Source organism: Pan troglodytes, chromosome 7 (genome assembly GCF_028858775.2).
Source record: "Pan troglodytes isolate AG18354 chromosome 7, NHGRI_mPanTro3-v2.0_pri, whole genome shotgun sequence".
In the NCBI taxonomy this organism is placed as follows: domain Eukaryota; kingdom Metazoa; phylum Chordata; class Mammalia; order Primates; family Hominidae; genus Pan; species Pan troglodytes.
Window position 1 is genome coordinate 149,018,830 of NC_072405.2, and position 17,496 is coordinate 149,036,325.

A 17,496-nucleotide genomic window follows, 5' to 3' on the forward strand; every position below is an offset into this window, starting at 1 on the left:
TCCTGAGTGCACTTCCTTGTGACAGGCCATCCTACTAAAGATCACTGTAAGGAACATGGCTGTGCTTTGGTCAAGGAATAGGCTGAGGCGGACATCTGGGCCTGAGTGACTCAGTGAGTTTGGAACACAGGCGCACAATTCCATGTATAATGGAAACACAGCTATGGAGCCACAACATGGGAAGGCCATCCCTTGGCCCTAGGCCACTATTGTCTGTAAAAGGTATAATTGCCCTGTTGACACTGTGCAGGTGTGGTCACGCCCAGAGAAAGAGAGAGAGCCAAAGCTGTCTGTCTTGCAGACGGTGGGGGGGGGTGCGGGGAGGCAGGACACAGCTCAGCTTCCTTGTGCCCAGAGAGAGAAAGAGTAAAGCTGCTGACCCTGAAGGCAGGGAGAGCCGGCTGCACAGCTGTGTGTCCTCTCAGCAGAGAGGAGCCACCAGGCTAAGCAGCCGAGACCGAGCAGACAGTGTGAGAGTAAGCTGCTGATGGGAGAACAGTGTAAGAGAGCTAGTGTGAGTGAGCTGCTGATGAGACAGCTGCTGAGTAGAACCACATTTCACCTGCCCTATGGCCCCCTGAGTGTTCTTTCAGCCATCTGCTCATCCACCCACTCCCCTCAGACCTCAGCAAGGGCTGGACCCTAAATCCGAGTGTGACATTTGGCATAGACGTGGACCTGACAATCACCCTGGAACCTGACTCTCCCAGAGACCTCAGAGCAAGGCCAAGTGTGCCTGTTGCCCAAGTCCCTGTTTCTTACTTCCCTGCACTTGCACACCAAGATGAGTGGAGTCTGGAGCCAAGAGTTCCTCTGACTGCAGCTTAGGACAGCTGCAGGTGCACAGAGAGGGCCTGGCTGGACCTGGGGGCAGCAGTCTGCACTGCTGGCCGGCATGTGACAGAGGAGCGAGGTGGACGCGGCTGCGGGCCTGATGGATGGGTGGGAACATTAGCAGGGGCGAGAGGAAGGAGAGAGGATACATGAGGGAAGGAAATAAGTGAGAAAGAGAAGAGTGGGGGTGGGGGAGAGACAGATGGAGACAGAGAGAGACAGAGACAGATACAGAGACACAGAGAGAGAGACTCAGTAACAGAAAAACAAAGACAAAGAGATGTGAGAGACGGAGAGAGAGACAGAAAAAGACAGAAGACAGATAGACAGGAGAGAGATAAAGAGACACAGAGAAGCAGAGGGACAGTTAAGACAGGCGCAGACAGAGACAGACACAGAGAGACCGAGAAAGACAGGACAGAAGAGAGAGTTTGAGAGACACACACAGTCAGGGACAGGGAGAGAGACAGAAGATGTGGCATTCAGAGTGCGGTCTCAAGCTGAAATGCCCGCCACAACATCTGGGACAGGCAGTGGAACCATGTCCCCCTGCAGGCCCTCCACTCAGACTCGCTGCTGTTGATTGGGTTTGCCAGCTTTGCTAGCACTGCACTGGCTACACAAACGCAGCTGAGTGCAGGCTTCGGCTCCTGCAGACTGAGAGTGAGACCCCGGGCTCCCGGGTAGAGGGGGCATGGGTGGTGGTTAACCGCACGACTCAGATCCAAACCCTGGCTCTCCCACGCTCCAGCTGTGTGACCTTGGACCAGTTCCTTAGCAGCTCTGTCACTAGGTTTCTACAAATAAGGAGCATAATATTAATACTTACCCAGTAAAGCTGCTGTGAGGACCACGTGAGCTAATCTACGTGAGATGCTGACAATACTGCCTGGCACGTGGAAGGTGCGCATTAACAGTCAGTTAGGCCAAACGAAGGATGACTGTGTGGAATGGGCTTGGGGTAGGGGAAAGAAAGACAAAGAAATCACTTGGAAGGGACCAGCAACAGGGGAACAGCAGAGGAGGGAAGGGACAGGTGCTGGGGACATAAGGGCCCGGAGAGCACTGAGTAAGGAGTAGCCAGACCCGGATTCTAATCCTGAGTCTGTTGACAGCCGGCTGCCACCTGGAGAGAGGCTGCTCCTCTCTGGGGCTCCAGTTCCCCACCAGCATAACAAAACACACAAAAAAGGAAAAAGCCAGCTGTATTAGGAGAACTCTACTCTGATTCTCATATCCGGAATCAATAGGGAAGAGTAAGCTTATGCAAACGAAAGAGGACTGGACCTCTGCTCTGAGAACCAAGTGCTGAAACAGGAACTACCTCATTTGACATTTCAAGGATCGTATGGGATATTGTTCCCATTTTCACGGCAGAAAACCCAGTCTCCAGACAGTGCACCGCCCCGTTCCATCCTGGCTGCAAAGCCCACAGAGCCCCTCCAGGCCAAGGCCACTTGCTGCGGTTCTGAGTTGCTGACAGCAGAGGGCGCTCCCACTCCACTGAAAGCAGAAAACCGCCGGCTGCCCGTGCCTGACCACCGTGAAACCTCGCTGCTGATCAGCACATTCAGTGTGGGAGGGAGACACGTGGTGTCTTTCTTCTCCTTCTCCCTCACATACAATAAACCATTCATATAACATGGGTGCTAGAACTGAATTAACGTATTGAGTGTTTTCCCCAGAAATCGGCTGCAGCCCCTTCGTGCCTTTGATGAGCAGGATGGCCCAGGTGTCCCTGTGGTACTTCATGCAGAGAGGGCCTCAGCACACCCTGCATAAATCTTCCCCACAGCCTCCTGGCCCTCCGCCTCCGCCCTCGATCCGATCCATTGCCTCTCCCATTGCCAAAGTGGTCTCCCCAAAATCCATTTCTGGACATCCTTCCTTTCCCAGCCCCCCATGGTTCCCATGGCCTGCAGGATGCAGCCGCCTCCTCAGCCTGGCAGCAGGGGACCCTCCCCATCTGTCTTGCTCACTCTCGGCCACAGCAGCAGTTGCACGGCACTGTTCACTGTCACTGAAGCACACTCTTGCCCGAGCCTGCCCCTGGCTTGGCCACAGGATCGCCTCTTTCTAGAAAGCCCACCTTCCATTCTCCTCTCCGCCAACCAACATCTGGAGGCAGCAGAAGGCAGTGGAAGGGCGTGCACTGTGGCAGAGACATGCAGGTGCTCCTCTTTCCTGTGCTTTGACAAGAACTCAAACCCCTAGCAATCACAGTGGACTCGTTTATTAAATAGGAATATGTAAAGTACCCTTCATTTGTTGTTTTTTGGTTCGAATTTGTGAGATAACATAGGTGAAATTCTGGGTACTTCACAGAACACCACCCACGGTAAAGAATGCCATTATGGCCAGGTGCGGTGGCTCATGCCTGTAATCCCAGCACTTTGGGAGGTCGAGGCAGGCAGATCAAGAGGTCAGGAGTTTGAGACCAGCCTGGCCAACATAGTGAAACCTTGTCTCTACTAAAAATACAAAAAATTAGCTGGGCGTGCTGGTGGGTGCCTATAATACCAGCTATTCGGGAGGCTGAGGCGGCAGAATTGCTTGAACCCGGGAGGCAGAGGTTTCAGTGAGCCGAGATAGTGCCATTGCACTCCAGCCTGGGCAATAGAGTGAGACTCCATCTCAAGAAAAAAAAAAAGAGGATGCCATTACAACCCAACTCAAATGCTACCTGCCCCATGAAGACTCTCCCATCTCCTGTCTCTCCAGCCCCCTCCAGAAGTGGCTTCTCTTTCTTCTGGAATTCAGTTTCCATCTCATCTCTTCCTCTCTCCTGACACGTAGGCTCTCCTTGTCCTACACTTTGCAAATCTTACCCTCCCCTCTAAGCTGTGAGTTTAAGAGTCAAGGCCTGGATGTGATTTGTCTTCTACCCCCTGCAGGGCCTGGCGTGCAGTGATGCTCATGACATGAATGGATGCAGGCACTGTACTGACCGACGTGAACTCAACAGTTCAACAGTGAGCTCCCTGCTGTACTCGGACCACATAAAGTGGCCTCAGGAGAGGAAGATAAATGAAACACAGAAGTCTTCAGGCAGCTCCCACCCACCCAATTATGTTACTGTGCTCATCCAACAAAGGAATCCATGCCCTCACCCTGTGGTCTCCTTGGGAAGGGGGAAGATGGCATCTTAGGAGCCGAGAGCCACCCTGGCTGCCCCCACCCAGACACCTCCAAGCTAATGATGCCCATTCCCAGGGACTTCCATCCAAAGGGCTGCCTTGTCCTCCCGGTGGGGACTCCACCACCACCCTGTTCTAGGAGCAGCACATCCTAAGGTGCCTCAGGATGAGCCCTGGAGCTACCCAGGGACTTGGTACCTGAGATCTCGAGCTGCCAAGTGGTTGCTCCATAAAGGCAACCGAGTGAAGATGAATGCGGGCATCTGTAGGCACCCAGCACACAGCGGGTACCCAGTAAATACTTATCACAGTCACTCCTAGTGCATGACACTGCCAACCCCTCAAAAGCAACACAAATTGGGGGTGAGACTTATTGATGACTTTTTATAAGGCTGACTTGGGAGCCAAAATGGAAAAGACAGAGGTGCCCATGTCTGCAGGGTGGATTGTGGCTTCAGTCCCTTCAAAACACCAACTCTCTTTTGTTAATTGCTTAGGAAGCTTCTACCAGGTGCCAAGCCCTGCACTTGCTCTCATAACTCATTGGATCCTTAGAGCCACTAACTGGGAGAGGCATCACCATCCACCCCTAAATGTCAAATATGGACATGGAGGCCAGAGGGGTCCAGAGCTTGTCTAAGGTACCTGCACTGGTGGAGGCCAGCCAGGGTGACAGCCTAGTTCCTCCAATTCCAAGGCTGGTCAAGGCTGGTGCTCTTCCCATTTTGAGGCCCCTCCTTGCTCTGAGCCAGGGCAGGACACCTGGGGAACCTCAGGACTGGAATGTTTACAGCCACCCAACGTTGTCTGGGGGACATGGTTTTCTAGGTGGAAACAGGGCCCTCAACGCCCAGTGCTTAGCCCTTTTCGTGTGTAGACTCCTCTCTGTGCCTGGCTGGATTCACCTTACGATTTGCCCAGCAGCCCCTGGACAGCCCACTCGGGCTCCGCCACCTGGACCTCCTCATGCCTCCAGAGCCTTCAGTCACCTCACTGTGCCTGCAGAGACATGATCTGGAAAACCCCCAGATGAAGGGCTGTCTCCCCACCTTACAGGGAACGCCCTGCCCTGGGGCTGTTAGAGGTGGCCTCAGTGCTGGACGATGGTGGCTGTCTCTGCTAAGGCAGGGCTGGGGCACTGTCCCACCCCATGTCGAGCAAGGCCAGGCAGCTGGAAGGGCTTTTTCCAAGAGAAGATGGAAACCTTCTTGCTGATATAAGAAATCAGAGAGGTTCCTGAGAAAATAAACTGTAAGCACCCACCAATACGAGAGCTGAAAAGGGGTGTTCGGCATCACGCAACCCAGGCTCTTCCTTGGCAGGTGGGTAAACAGAGGCACAGAGAGGAGCCAGCTCTTTTGTGAGTCACCAGCACATCAGCAAGAGAGTTGGAGGCAGTGCAAAGCTGACCTTCAGAGGTGCGGGCTCATCCTCACCCCTTCTCCGTGTCTGTTTTCTCTTTCTCTCTGTCCTCAAACCCCATATATAAAGCACATGCTGCCCAGAACCTTTCTAAGCCTTTTGTAAATATTAACTCATGGAATCCTCATCATATCCTTATGAAGTAGATAAAATTACTCTCTGCAGTGAAGAAACCTGGGACTTGCAGGTTAAATAATTCTGCACAGGTCACACTGCCCGCAGAGCCCCGAGCTGGGATTCAAGGGCAGGCCCCAGGATCACAGTGCAGGGCTGCTCCAGCCACGGCCGCGTCACCTGGTGCAGGCTGCAGGGACTCAGAGGCTGATGGGGGCGTGGCTGAGGTTACTCCCTGCACCTCACCAGGGGATGATCTTCCCTTCCTGAGCTTGCCCCAAAGGAAGCTCCTACAGCAGGTAGAGCTATGGCGACAGTCTAGGGGAAATACGCCAGCATCCTGCATTTCTGACCTTCGGGCCTGGTAACCCACAGATGGGAAGGCTCAAACCAGAAATGAGGAGTTTCTGGATCCTGCTGGCTTTCTAACAGGCCACACGGCATCAGGAAACACATGGCCTCTGCGCTCAGTTTCCCCCGCTTCACAATCAGGAGTTCTCCCCTGGCTTCTCTACAGCCCTTTCCAAGTCTGATAATTTAGGATTTTGATAGAACCGCAGTGTTCCTTGACTGAACAAAAGTCTTAAAGCAAGACTCCAAAAGCTTGCTGGAAAAACGTCCAACGCTACATGGAAAAAAGCCTGTTGCTTCCAAACGGTGTTTTGCCAAGAACAAAACACTGAGTGCGTACAGACTGGATTTCTCTTGAAGCAAGTGGGAAAAAGTAATAAATGTTTGTGAATGTGTTGGTTATGGACCGGACACTGTTCCTGTTATCCACCTTCCAACGGCTTCAGAGAAGACATTAATATTTCCATCCTGCAAGTGAGAAAACGGAGGCTCCAGTAGCTGCGGCAGCTGTCCCAGTGGCAGACCTGGCCCCCCGGGGCCTGCGGAGAGCTCTTTGCTTCTCTGGGAAAGCCGACTGCACCGCGCCTCAGGAGCTCACCCGAAGCCCCCGCAGCCTCCAGGAAGCGTGGAGATCATTGTTCCGATGGAGACGGTTCCTGCTGTGGACCCTCAGTGAGTGTTTTCTCCCTGCGATGTTTCCTGGCTAACGTGAGGTGGTCCAGGCAGCTTCCTGTTGGCCGTCTCATCCACTCCCAGGGTTTCGTCTAACCCTGAGCGTGGAGTACCTCCTTTAAACCCATCCGCACATCGCCAAAAAGTCCCATTCCACACCTGTGAGGGACGGCCCGTCTGCATGCCGAGTTCGATCTTGGTTCCTGCATCGTCTCTCACCTGGGCCCGGTGCTCACCCATGTGTCAACAGAGGACTGGCCACGGACCATGCTGCAGGCACCAGCTCAGGCAGGGAAGACCCAGAGGTGAATAAGGTGCGTTATGTTAAAAATCCAAGAGTCTACATATGTGTGGGGCGGTGGGTGGCTGAAAGGCAAACAAATGCCATGTGGGTGACCAAGGTCATCAGGGTGAAGAGGACAGGGGTTCTAAGCAGCACAGAAGGAGAGGCTCTGGGACAGTTCCAGGGAAACCCAGCAAGACTTCTGAGGGAGAGATGCTTGAGCAAAGCGTTTTTTAAAAAAAGATTTTTATACCAATCTTCGTGGCTGGATGGCTGGGTGGGCGGGCACGTGACTGAGGCAATGAATAGAATACAGGAATGGATGCGTCCATTCACCTTTTCACACATTTCTAATCACACTGTAGGTTTCTTAGGTCAGAGATTATGCTTGTAGTTTTGGATTCTTTCTGGCACATTAAAGAAAATGAATACTTAAAACATAGTTTTATTAGCCAGGCATGGTGGTGCATGCCTGTAGTCCCAGCTACTCAGGAGAGGCTGAGGCAGGAGAATTGCTTGGACTCGGGAGGTGGAGGTTGCAGTGAGCCGAGATCGCACCACTGACTCCAGCCTGGGCAACAGAGTGAGACTCCGTCTCAGAAAAAATAAAACAAAAAACAACAACAAAAAACCCATAGTTTTGGATTTCTTCAGAATGTCTTCCATGTTTCTCCATGAGGCAGAGGGTGCTGAGTGCTGGGAGGCGCCTCTGCAAAGCCCCGGCGCCGCGTGTGGCCTAGCTGCAGACACTGAGGCTGGAGACAGGCCCCTCAGTTAAAAAATACATATTCTTTAAAAAACAAGCAAAGCAAAACAAACAAACAAACAAAAAACATTCTTTTTGCACTTCAGATTAGTGCTGTGTGACTTACACCCACTTTCCTGGACTGCTGGTTCATGGAACAGTGAACCCAGATGAGGCAAACAAGCCCCAGGAGCGGAACCACCACAGGCCCCTGAGTGGCCTTCCCCTGACAGGCTCAGCCCAGCCCAGGATTCAGACAAATGGAGAAGCCACCGCCTTCCCAGGCTGATCCCGGCTTCTGGCTGTCCCCCGAGGGACCACATTGGTACTGGATCTGGTTCTGATGACCAAGACGCTGGGGGTCTTTGGCCTCCATATCCCCTTCAAATATGGCTGTCTCTTGTCTTCACACAGCCTGGCTCTGTGCTCCTGTCCTTTGGAGGGGGGATCCCACACCTTGGATTCATCCATTGTCCTTACAGGGGATCTGGCCGTAGGACATGTGATTTGAAGGAGTCATCTCTTATTCATTTATTGATTTAGCAAACGTGTATCAAAGGCCACCTCTGCCCCAGCTCGACAGTAAAGCACTGCACACCTGCAGCCGTGTGTTGAGCTGACTACGTAAATATCCGCCATGTGTTGGCAGGTGTTGCCCGCTAAACTCTTGGGACCTTGATGGAGGGCCTGCACCAGGCACTCTGTGGGTGCTGAGGGAAGACGGGATGCCTGGAAGCCTGTTTCAGACTCCAGGCCAGGGACAGGCTCCACCTCTGAGTGCACCCTCAGGTGACAGCCAGCGTGTGACCCCCACATGCCTGGGCCTTCTGCCTGAATCACTGCTGAGCCACACGCTTTGGATGTGAGTCTCAAGCTTCCTCTGGCTTCTACAGCCCAGCCCTGCTGCGGGGCAGTTCCTCAAACCCCACTCTCCGCTACACGGGGATTGAAATAAGACCCCTGCTCCCTCGAGCACCAGAGCTGCACAGCAACCCACGCTCCTGCGTGCCCAGAGCCTCAGTTACTCCAAATGCCACTTTTATGTCCTCACCATGTGAGGGAAGGAGCAGAGGGCCCACAGAGCGAGCTGACCAGCAAACAAATCTACAGAAACATGTGAAAGCTCTCGGAAGAGGTAACGGTAAGGGTTTTGCTTATTAAAGTTAAAATGATTAAAATTTAACATATAAACAAACAAAAATCATGTTTGGGAGCCTGCTTTGGGGAACGAGGCCAGTCCCCGCCTCCCTGAATGAAAAGGGACCTTTCAGAAAGCAACGTGAGCGAGCCACAGACAGGTTTCATTTGCTTTGACCAGTAATTTCACTTCTGGGAAAGCAGCCTAAGGAAATAATCATAAATTTGAAAATAAATAAATAAAGCTATAAGTTTTAAAATGCTCACCAAAAGCATTCTTTTTTTTTTTTTTTTTTTTTTTTTCTGAGACGGAGTCTTGCTCTGTTGCCTAGGCTGGAGCGCAGACGCACAATCTGGGCTCACTGCAACCTCCACCTCCCAGGTTCAAGTGATTCTCCTGCCTCAGCCTCCCGAGTAGCTGGGACTACAGGCGCCCGCCACCAAGCCCGGCTAATTTTTGTTATTTTTAGTAGAGACGGGGTTTCACCGTGTTAAGCCAGGATGGTCTCAATCTCCTGACCTCATGATCCACCTGCCTCGGCCTCCCAAAGTGCTGGGATTACAGGCGTGAGCCACTGAGCCCAGCAGCATTCTTTTTAAAAGTGAAAAACTGGAAACAATTGTAAATGATCAATGCCAGGGGAATGGGTACCTGAATTATGGTTTATTCACTCAGGGAACGCTGTGCAGTCATTTAAAACAAGCTCTAAAAACTCTACAGCAGCACGGAGAAAACACTGCATGTCGGAACAGCAAACAGGACGCAGCATGGAATACAGGATGATGTGGCTGTGGAGGGACACTCCCCATGTGTAAGAATTCCCAAGGGAAATATGCCTACGTGCCCACTATAGTTGTATCAGGATGGCAGGATTACAGGCTATGTTTCATTATCTTTCAAATATCTTAAAATAAATGCAAATTAAGGTTGAAGAACAAGTTCCTATGGAACTAGAGAGTCACATCCTGCAGGAAGACAGCATGCAGCAGACCCCAACAAAGTATCTCAGACATGGGTTAGGCGAGAGGGCCTAGCCCCAGCTCTTGGGACACATTGCTCCAGATCGTAAGGAACTCAATGAATGGGCCTGGGAAGAGTACACTGAAAATTCAGCAGCAGCTATGGTTTGGGAAGGTGGAGCTGGATGGGAGTTGCAGTGGTTGGGCAGCCATCCCCACCACTCCCCAGGGGAACCTTGAACCGGCAACAATGTCAGCACATATGGCAGAATCCAATCGGAGAACCCTTCCACTGTTACCTGGCAGCAGTCATGAAGGAGCCTCCACCTAGGCCTCCTCAGACATGTCAGTTGGATGGCGATCTACATGTAAGAGCCCGAGTGTGGGCCAGTTCACAACATTTGGTGACTGTGGCTCAAATGCAGGTCACCAATGCCACTCCTGTCACCACTCATTCTCCCATTTGTTTGAGAGCCAGGGTAACTGAGGACCAGAGAAGTTATGTAACTTGCCAAGTAAGATACGAGTCCTCTGAGGCAGCAACTGGGACTTTGGAGTCCAATCCTTAAACCTGTCTGGTCTGGAAACCCTAAACTCCGCCTTGGTGCAGAGGATGACAATACCTGCAGGTACTGAGACCACAGCCTTCCCAGCACAACTTACATTTAGGGTGGGAAATTAACACTGTCTGCACCAGCCCTCGCCGGCCACATGCACACATACACATGCAAATATACATGTACACACATGTGCACACATGCACACACAAATGTGTACACACACACACGAGCATACACAGAGCAGATGGTTCCACGCACCCTCTCCCTTTTCTAAGGAAAGCCGTATTGATGAATGAGTGCAGACTATAAATACCTTTTCTCCTCGAGTTCCCTTTTCACCCCGTTCTCCTTGGAGACCCTGGGGGAAAAAGAAAGAGCAGTGACCCAACATCTTAATCTGGCTTCTCTGTGCTCACCCTGGGGGTGTCCATGGAGAAACTGCCTGGCAGCTTCCAGCCCAGGGTGGCAGGGATGGTGATAGTGAGGACCCTGTCTCCCTGTGTAGTCTAAGGCCACAAAGCAGCTGCTGTGTGGTCTGGGCCTGGGCAGCAGAGGCAGGCCACTTCCAGAGTGAGACATGAGTTCCTGGGCTTGTCCCTTGGCTTAGGCGATCCAGGTCCTCACGGCCATAGATTGGGACATAGCCCGGCTCCTGAACTCAAGTGGCCAAGGACAGAAATGTGGCTTCAAAGTCAGTTCCCCCCAAGACACTACATCTGTGATACCCCATGACCATGGTGCCCAGCCAGGGGTCCCAACGTTGAATCAGAGAATGGCTCCTTTAAGGCAATCGCCCCTCCTCCCTCGGGGATAGGGTCACTGTCTGTCCCCATTGCTCATCCTGCCTTCATCTAGAGCAGCACCCAGACCTTGTGCTGTGGACTCCCTGCCCCTCTGTGTATAGACTAGGTGGGAATGTCAGCCAGGATATGGGTTTCTCTGAGTGCAGGATCCAAAACATGATCCCCCTGCTTCCCCCCACCCCATCATCCAGGGTCACTGGATCCTCTTACCACGCATCACTTTGTTGATAATACTCAGCCCTGAACGCTGCATTTTCTGCCTCCCCCAGGTAGAATGTAAGCCCCACTAGGGCAGTTCCTTCAATATGGTATCCCCAGAGTCTAGAACAGAGCCTGTCACTTGGTAGGCACTAATACACATTTGTTGAATGACTAACTGACCCAGCGAGTGACTGTGTCGATCCCTCGTTTGGCACAGGAATCTTCTAGGGGTTGTGTCTGAAGGCTACTGCCCTACTCTGAGAAGCAGAAGGCCTGGCAGTGCATGTGCCTGCTCTTCCCAGGTGCACAGATTACATGGTGAGGCACTGGGGCCACCCACATGAGCTGACAAAAGCACAGCTCCTCCCCAGGCAGCAACAAGCAGGCCAGGCAATGGCGCAGGGTAGGGACCTGCGGGATGAGCAGGAACATGTCCTGTGTATCTATGTGAGCTCCCTGTGGGCTCCACTCCCTTTTCTCTCCTTTCTTGGAGAAGAGACCCTGGGGCATTCTATGGAAAAGATGGTAGAGATAGCGGGTGCCACCCAGGCCTCCTTGTTGATTTCTGGAATGATACACACATCTTTGACCTAGAGAGAGTACAGGGCCAAGGCCACAAGATGCCGTCCTAAAGAGCAGAGCATCTGCAGGGCCATCCAGACCTAAAGGGTGAGTGGGCATCCTTCCTGTTTTAATTTCATCTAAATATTTTGGTCACACACAGAGATCAGAGGTCTTCAATGTCTCCCTGGCAACTCAAGCTGCTTTGCTTGAAAATGACATTTTACACTGCTTCTTTCATTTATCTATGTTTTAAGCCCTGCATGCATTAGATATTTGTCCTAATGCTCTCCCTCCCCTTGCCCACCACCCCCCAACAGGCCCTGGTGTGTGATGTTCCTCTCCCTGTGTCCATGTGTTCTCATTGTTCAACTCCCACTTATAAGTGAGAACATACAGTGTTTGGTTTTCTGTTCCTGTGTTAGTTTGCTGAGGATGATGGTTTCCAGCTTCATCCATATCCCTACAAAGGACAAGGACTTATCCTTTTTTATGGCTGCGTAGTATTCCATGGTGCATATGTGCTGCATTTTCTTTATCCAGTCTATCATTGATGCACGTTTGGGTTGGTTCCAAGTCTTAGCTATTGTAAATAGTGTTGCAATAAACATACGTGTGCATGTGTCTTTATAGAGAATCGAGAATAGTGTTAAATGTTCGAGAAGCTACTTTGTTCCTCGTACACCATATCTGTTTGTTCATCTCTTTATTCACTGGACATACTGAACACCATACTGGACAGTCTGGCACTGTTCCAGGGGCTAAGAATTCAGTAGACTCCACCCTTCTTACAAGAGTACAGTACAGGACAGGCTGGGGAAAATGAATTCTTTAGATCAAGTGTCAAAAATCCTGTGGTGCTGGTTAAAAATGCAGATTCCTGGGATCTACCCTGCTTCTTGATGTGAGAAAGGGGTCCCAGGAATATGCATTTAAACTTGTTCTCTGGGTGATTCTTATGGACTGTAACATCTAATAATTTCTGGTCTAAGAAAGGAGATACCAACACTTCATTGGCATCAGTAAGGCAAAACAGCATTATTGTCTAGATGCAGGTGGAGGAACTTGCTAGAACCTGGTTTTTGATTCCTGGAGAAGGGGTAGAACCCCTGCCCAGACAAGTGCCTTCACTTACAGGAGCGCTGACATGTCCAGGAGGTCCGGGGAGTCCAGGTGGTCCTTGGGGCCCCTGCAGAAGAGCATTTACAGAGTAAAGTTTCAGGGATGGAAAAGAAAGGCAAGTGCAGCCGTACAGCTCAGCCAGTCCCATGTTTGGTGACAAGAGCTGCTAGCTCACCTCCCACCAAGTGCTGCCCATGCTGGTGGCACAGGTCTCGCCAGCAGACACTCCCTCGACCTCTGCTTCCCTTCCCTATTTAGAAGTCATGCCATCTGCTGCCTGGTGGAGCCCTGATTCACACCCAGATTCTCTTGACTTCAAGAAACAGCTAAAGGCGTGTGCCTATGAACCACCAGGAGGCCAGATGCTACTATTCCATTTCACTCTCCCTGTGCCCCTCGGCCTCCCCATGACCTGGGTCTGGATATGTTCACAGCTTCTGAAACATTACAACTGATTCCTGTGGCTCATCATTCACACTTTGCCATGGGCTCAGTACAGCCTGGACAAGTCCTGACAAAGAGCTCAGAAGTCTGCAGACCTGGAGGTGCCTCTGCTAACCAGACCATGAAGTGCTATTGCCTCTGAACAACTAGTTTGGAAATTATCTATTAAAGTCTGCTAAAATAACAACATGTATTCATTCAGCCAAGGGTATCCCAATTTTTAATCTATCCTACTGCAATAAAAATATAGTAGATAAGGAGAAACACACAAATGCACACATGCACGCATATTCAGTGCTTCATTAATTTTAGTGGAAAACAAATGACATTAGTATAGTCCTTAGGACCATAAATAGGGGAATGTTATATATTACAATACATCCATATGAATGTTATATATTACAATATATCCATGTATGATTGGATACATCCAATACATCTAATTCTATGCATTGATTAAGAGAATGTGTGGGGCCCATCTGTATTTACATAGAAAGATGTCTCTCATCTCTTGTTAAATAACAAAGATAAATGACCAAGTATGATATAAATACATTTTTGTAAAAATTGTGTGTGGATATACACACACAAATGTGCAAGCAGTTATATGAGAAGAGGAGGCAGGGAACCTATCTGAGCATCTCTTCTGCACCTAAAGCAACTGGCTTTGCACTGGGCCTTGTCCCCTGGGAGCATCAGAAGGGCCCAGCTCACAGCAACACTCACCCGCATGCCGACCTCACCCGGCAGCCCCGGCTCTCCCAGCTCTCCTGGCTCCCCCTGAACAAACAAAACAACACAAAGTCATAGGCAGTGGGACACAGGCCCAGGTACACCAGAGAAGCCCACAGTCTCCCAGGGCCTCTGCTTCCTGCAGCTCAGAACACATCACAGAAACAAGGTAGCCACCAGTGAGCAGGGCCCGGGCTCCCCTCAGATGCTATTTCTATAAGCAAAGAAGCGGACCTTTGCTGCACACAGTATTTTTTTTTCTTTAGAAACAGGGTCTGATTCTGTCTCCCAGACTGGAGTGCAGTGGCACGATCATAGCTCACTCATTATAACCTCAAAATACTTGGCTCAAGTGATCCTTCTGCCTCAGCTTCCCAAGTAGCCTGGACTACAGGCACGCACCACTGCAGCCGGTTGTTTTATTTTTTTGTAGAGACAGAGTCTCACTTTGTTGCCTATGCTGGCCTTGAAATCCTAGCCTCAAGTGATTCTCCTGCCTCAGCCTCCCAAATAGCTGGGATTATAGGTGTGAGCCACCATGTCTGGCAACACAGTATTACCTCCACTCCTACTCACTTCTGTGGCTGGAAGTCAACAAAATTAACTTTGGAGAGAGCAGGGGGAAAGTGTAAAAACTGGCGCCACCCTGACGGTTGTCTTCATGGAAAGGATGTTGGCCACCTAGAATGGAGTGAGAAGAGAGTCTAGGGTCCAAGTAACTCCCCTTTCTCCCTTGTCTCCAGGATCTTAGACCACCTGTCCCAAAGTGCTGCCAGCTGTGGACCTCAGCGTTGCTCACAAGCCAGGTTCCCTCTCTGAGACCTGATTATGTGTGGCTGAACATGGCGAAGGGATCGGAGAGGTGAAGAACGCAGAACTAATGTCTACTTGGATGCTTGGTGGAGAGGAGACTGACCCACCGGAGCTGAGATCACTTTGAGCTTGGGTTGCTGGAGGATGTTGCAGCTCAGAGGCAGGTGAGATGAAGAGGTGGGGTTTGGGGTAATGATCGGAGGAAAGCTGGCTTCCACATAGGGTGTGGGGTGTTGCTTGGGTCTCACTCTGACTCCTCCAGCTACAAACTGGGGTCTTAAGCAAATCCATTGCCTCGCTGGGGCTAGTTCCAAGTCTAGGCATGGGGGATAACAAGGTTGCCTTGCAGAACTACTTGTTAACTAAATGAAAAATCATTTCCAAGGACAGGAAGGCGATACCTGGGGGGCAAATCTGCTGCTGGTCTTGTCACAGCTATTAGGCTGAGCTCCTGGTATCTGCGAGGATCCTAATATAAATAAGTCCCCACTCAAGTCTGGCCCTGGCAATGCCACCCCACTTAAGGACATGGGGTTCTGACCAGGAGATCACCAGCCTAGTACTGCCTTGTGAGCCAGGGCAGACGGAACAGAACTTACTCTCATGCCTTTGCTGCCGTCTCTCCCAGGGGGGCCGGGCAGGCCCAGGGAACCCTAAAGCCAAAAAAAGAGAATAGCAATTAGTAAAGAATAACTGAGACAGGCTCTCAGAATGCTAGTGCAGTGGAGAACGTGCCAGGAAGGGAAGGAAATTGTGACCAAGACTGCTGCTCAAAAATTGATCCACAAGCCTGCAGCATAGGCATCACTTGGGAGAGTAAAAATGCAGATTCCCAGGTTTCACATCAGATCTACATCAGGGTCCATGTCATAGCCACATACCCAGAAGATCTGTATGCACCTGATGTGGGAGGAAGCAGCTCTGGTCCATAGTCCTTCACTAGCTGGAGGTGCGGCCCTTCCTCGCCCTGGGCTTGGTGTCATATGTGTAAAGTAGAGGATTGGGCTGCAGCGGGGCTCTCAACCTTGGCATCATAGACATCTGACTGGATGAGCCTTTGCTATGGGGCTGAGCTGTGCACTGTAGGATGCTCGGCTGCATCCCTAGATGCCAGCAGCACCCTCCAGGGGTGACAACCAAAAATGTCTTCAGATATTGCCAAAAGCCTCCTGCTTGGGAACCACTGGGCTAGAAAAGGTATTCAACTTGTTTTAATTTTAGCTGGGACAAACTTCTTTCCAAGGAATCTCATGCAGACACACATGACATGAATAAACACGGTGCAGCTGTGGGAAGTCGGAGGCTAGACCAGCTCCTCACCCCACTTTCTATTCCACACACATCCCGGAGAAGGCTGGGGCAGGGAATTTAGAAACAGGTAACTCCAGCACCTCTAAGCTCCCGCCCAGCTCCAACACCACTTGGTGCCAATCAAAGGATCCTGCCTGAGACCTCCCCGCCCCACTCCCAGCTCTCCGTCAGTGTCTGTGTGGCACTGAGCAAGGCTGCGCCTCTCTCTGGGCTGTTTCCCTCTATACAGTGCGGGTGCTGGGTATTCAATGAACAAATGAACAGATGAATCTCTATGTAAAGTTTATAAAACACTATGTGCCAAAGTATAATTCTACATACATCATCTGATTTACTCATCATAATCCTATGAGATATGTATTATTTTCTCAAAGCATATCAGATATATTTCTAGATTTTATCTACAAACATGCATGCATACACATGCTTTTAAAATTTCTATGAAGTGCCTTCCATGGCCTCAACATTCTGTCTGACATAAGTCAGTGTGATATTGAAGAGAAAGACTGACAGACAAATGTCTCTGGCCATGGCATGAGACAGACATGAGTCCATCTCAGCTCTAGACCTTCCTGGCTGTGAGACCTTTTCTTTGAGACATGGTCTTGTTCTTTCACTCGAACTGGAGTACAGTGACATGAACATGGCTCATGCAGCCTTGACCTCCTCGGCTCAAGCAATCCTCCCACCTCAGCCTCCTGTGTAGCTTGGACTACATGCACACATCACCACATCTGGCGAATTTTTGTATTTTTTGCACAGACAGGGTTTCACAATGTTGCCCAGGCAAGCCTCGAACTCCTGAGCTCAGGCAATCCACCTCCTTGGCCTCCCAAAGTGCTGGAATTACAGGAGTAATTCCAAGTCTAGGCATGGGGGATATGGTGGTGGCAGGCACCTATAATCCCAGCTACTTGGGAGGCTGAGGCAGGAGAATCGCTTGAACTGGGGAGGTGAAGGTTGCAGGTGCCCAGCCCTGGCTGTGAGACCTTAAACACACCCTGGAAGTCTCAGAGTCCCACTGGCCTCAGGTGTGAAGTGTGGATATTGTTACCAGCAGCAGGATGGCTGCAAGGTGAGGCAAGGTTTGGTAAATGAAAGTGTGCACACTCTGCTGTGGGAACAGAATTGGGCTTCCTGGTACTGTCTGTTCTCCCAGTGACCCAGGCCCACGATGACAGCGGGATCAATGGAAGCACCCCACCAGCGCACCTGTGGCCTGGGAAAGAACACCTTTGCCAGCTGCTGTGTGCACCGTAAGCCTCTGGGGATGGCCACACAGATTTGCTCTGCT

At 50.9% G+C, this 17,496-nt stretch overlaps 1 protein-coding gene across 2 annotated transcripts in view; it reads right to left on the bottom strand.

Moving 5' to 3' along the window:
• COL22A1 (collagen type XXII alpha 1 chain) overlaps positions 1 to 17,496 on the bottom strand; it is a 326,455-nt gene that overhangs the window by 176,212 nt on the left and 132,747 nt on the right. For both annotated transcript variants that reach the window (XM_003311931.6, XM_063817403.1), the window contains 4 exons: positions 15,491 to 15,544; positions 14,073 to 14,126; positions 12,916 to 12,969; positions 10,529 to 10,573 (listed from right to left, as the gene is read on the bottom strand). In XM_003311931.6, the coding sequence (XP_003311979.3) occupies positions 10,529 to 10,573; positions 12,916 to 12,969; positions 14,073 to 14,126; positions 15,491 to 15,544 (207 nt within the window). The remainder of the gene's footprint in view (positions 1 to 10,528; positions 10,574 to 12,915; positions 12,970 to 14,072; positions 14,127 to 15,490; positions 15,545 to 17,496) is intronic.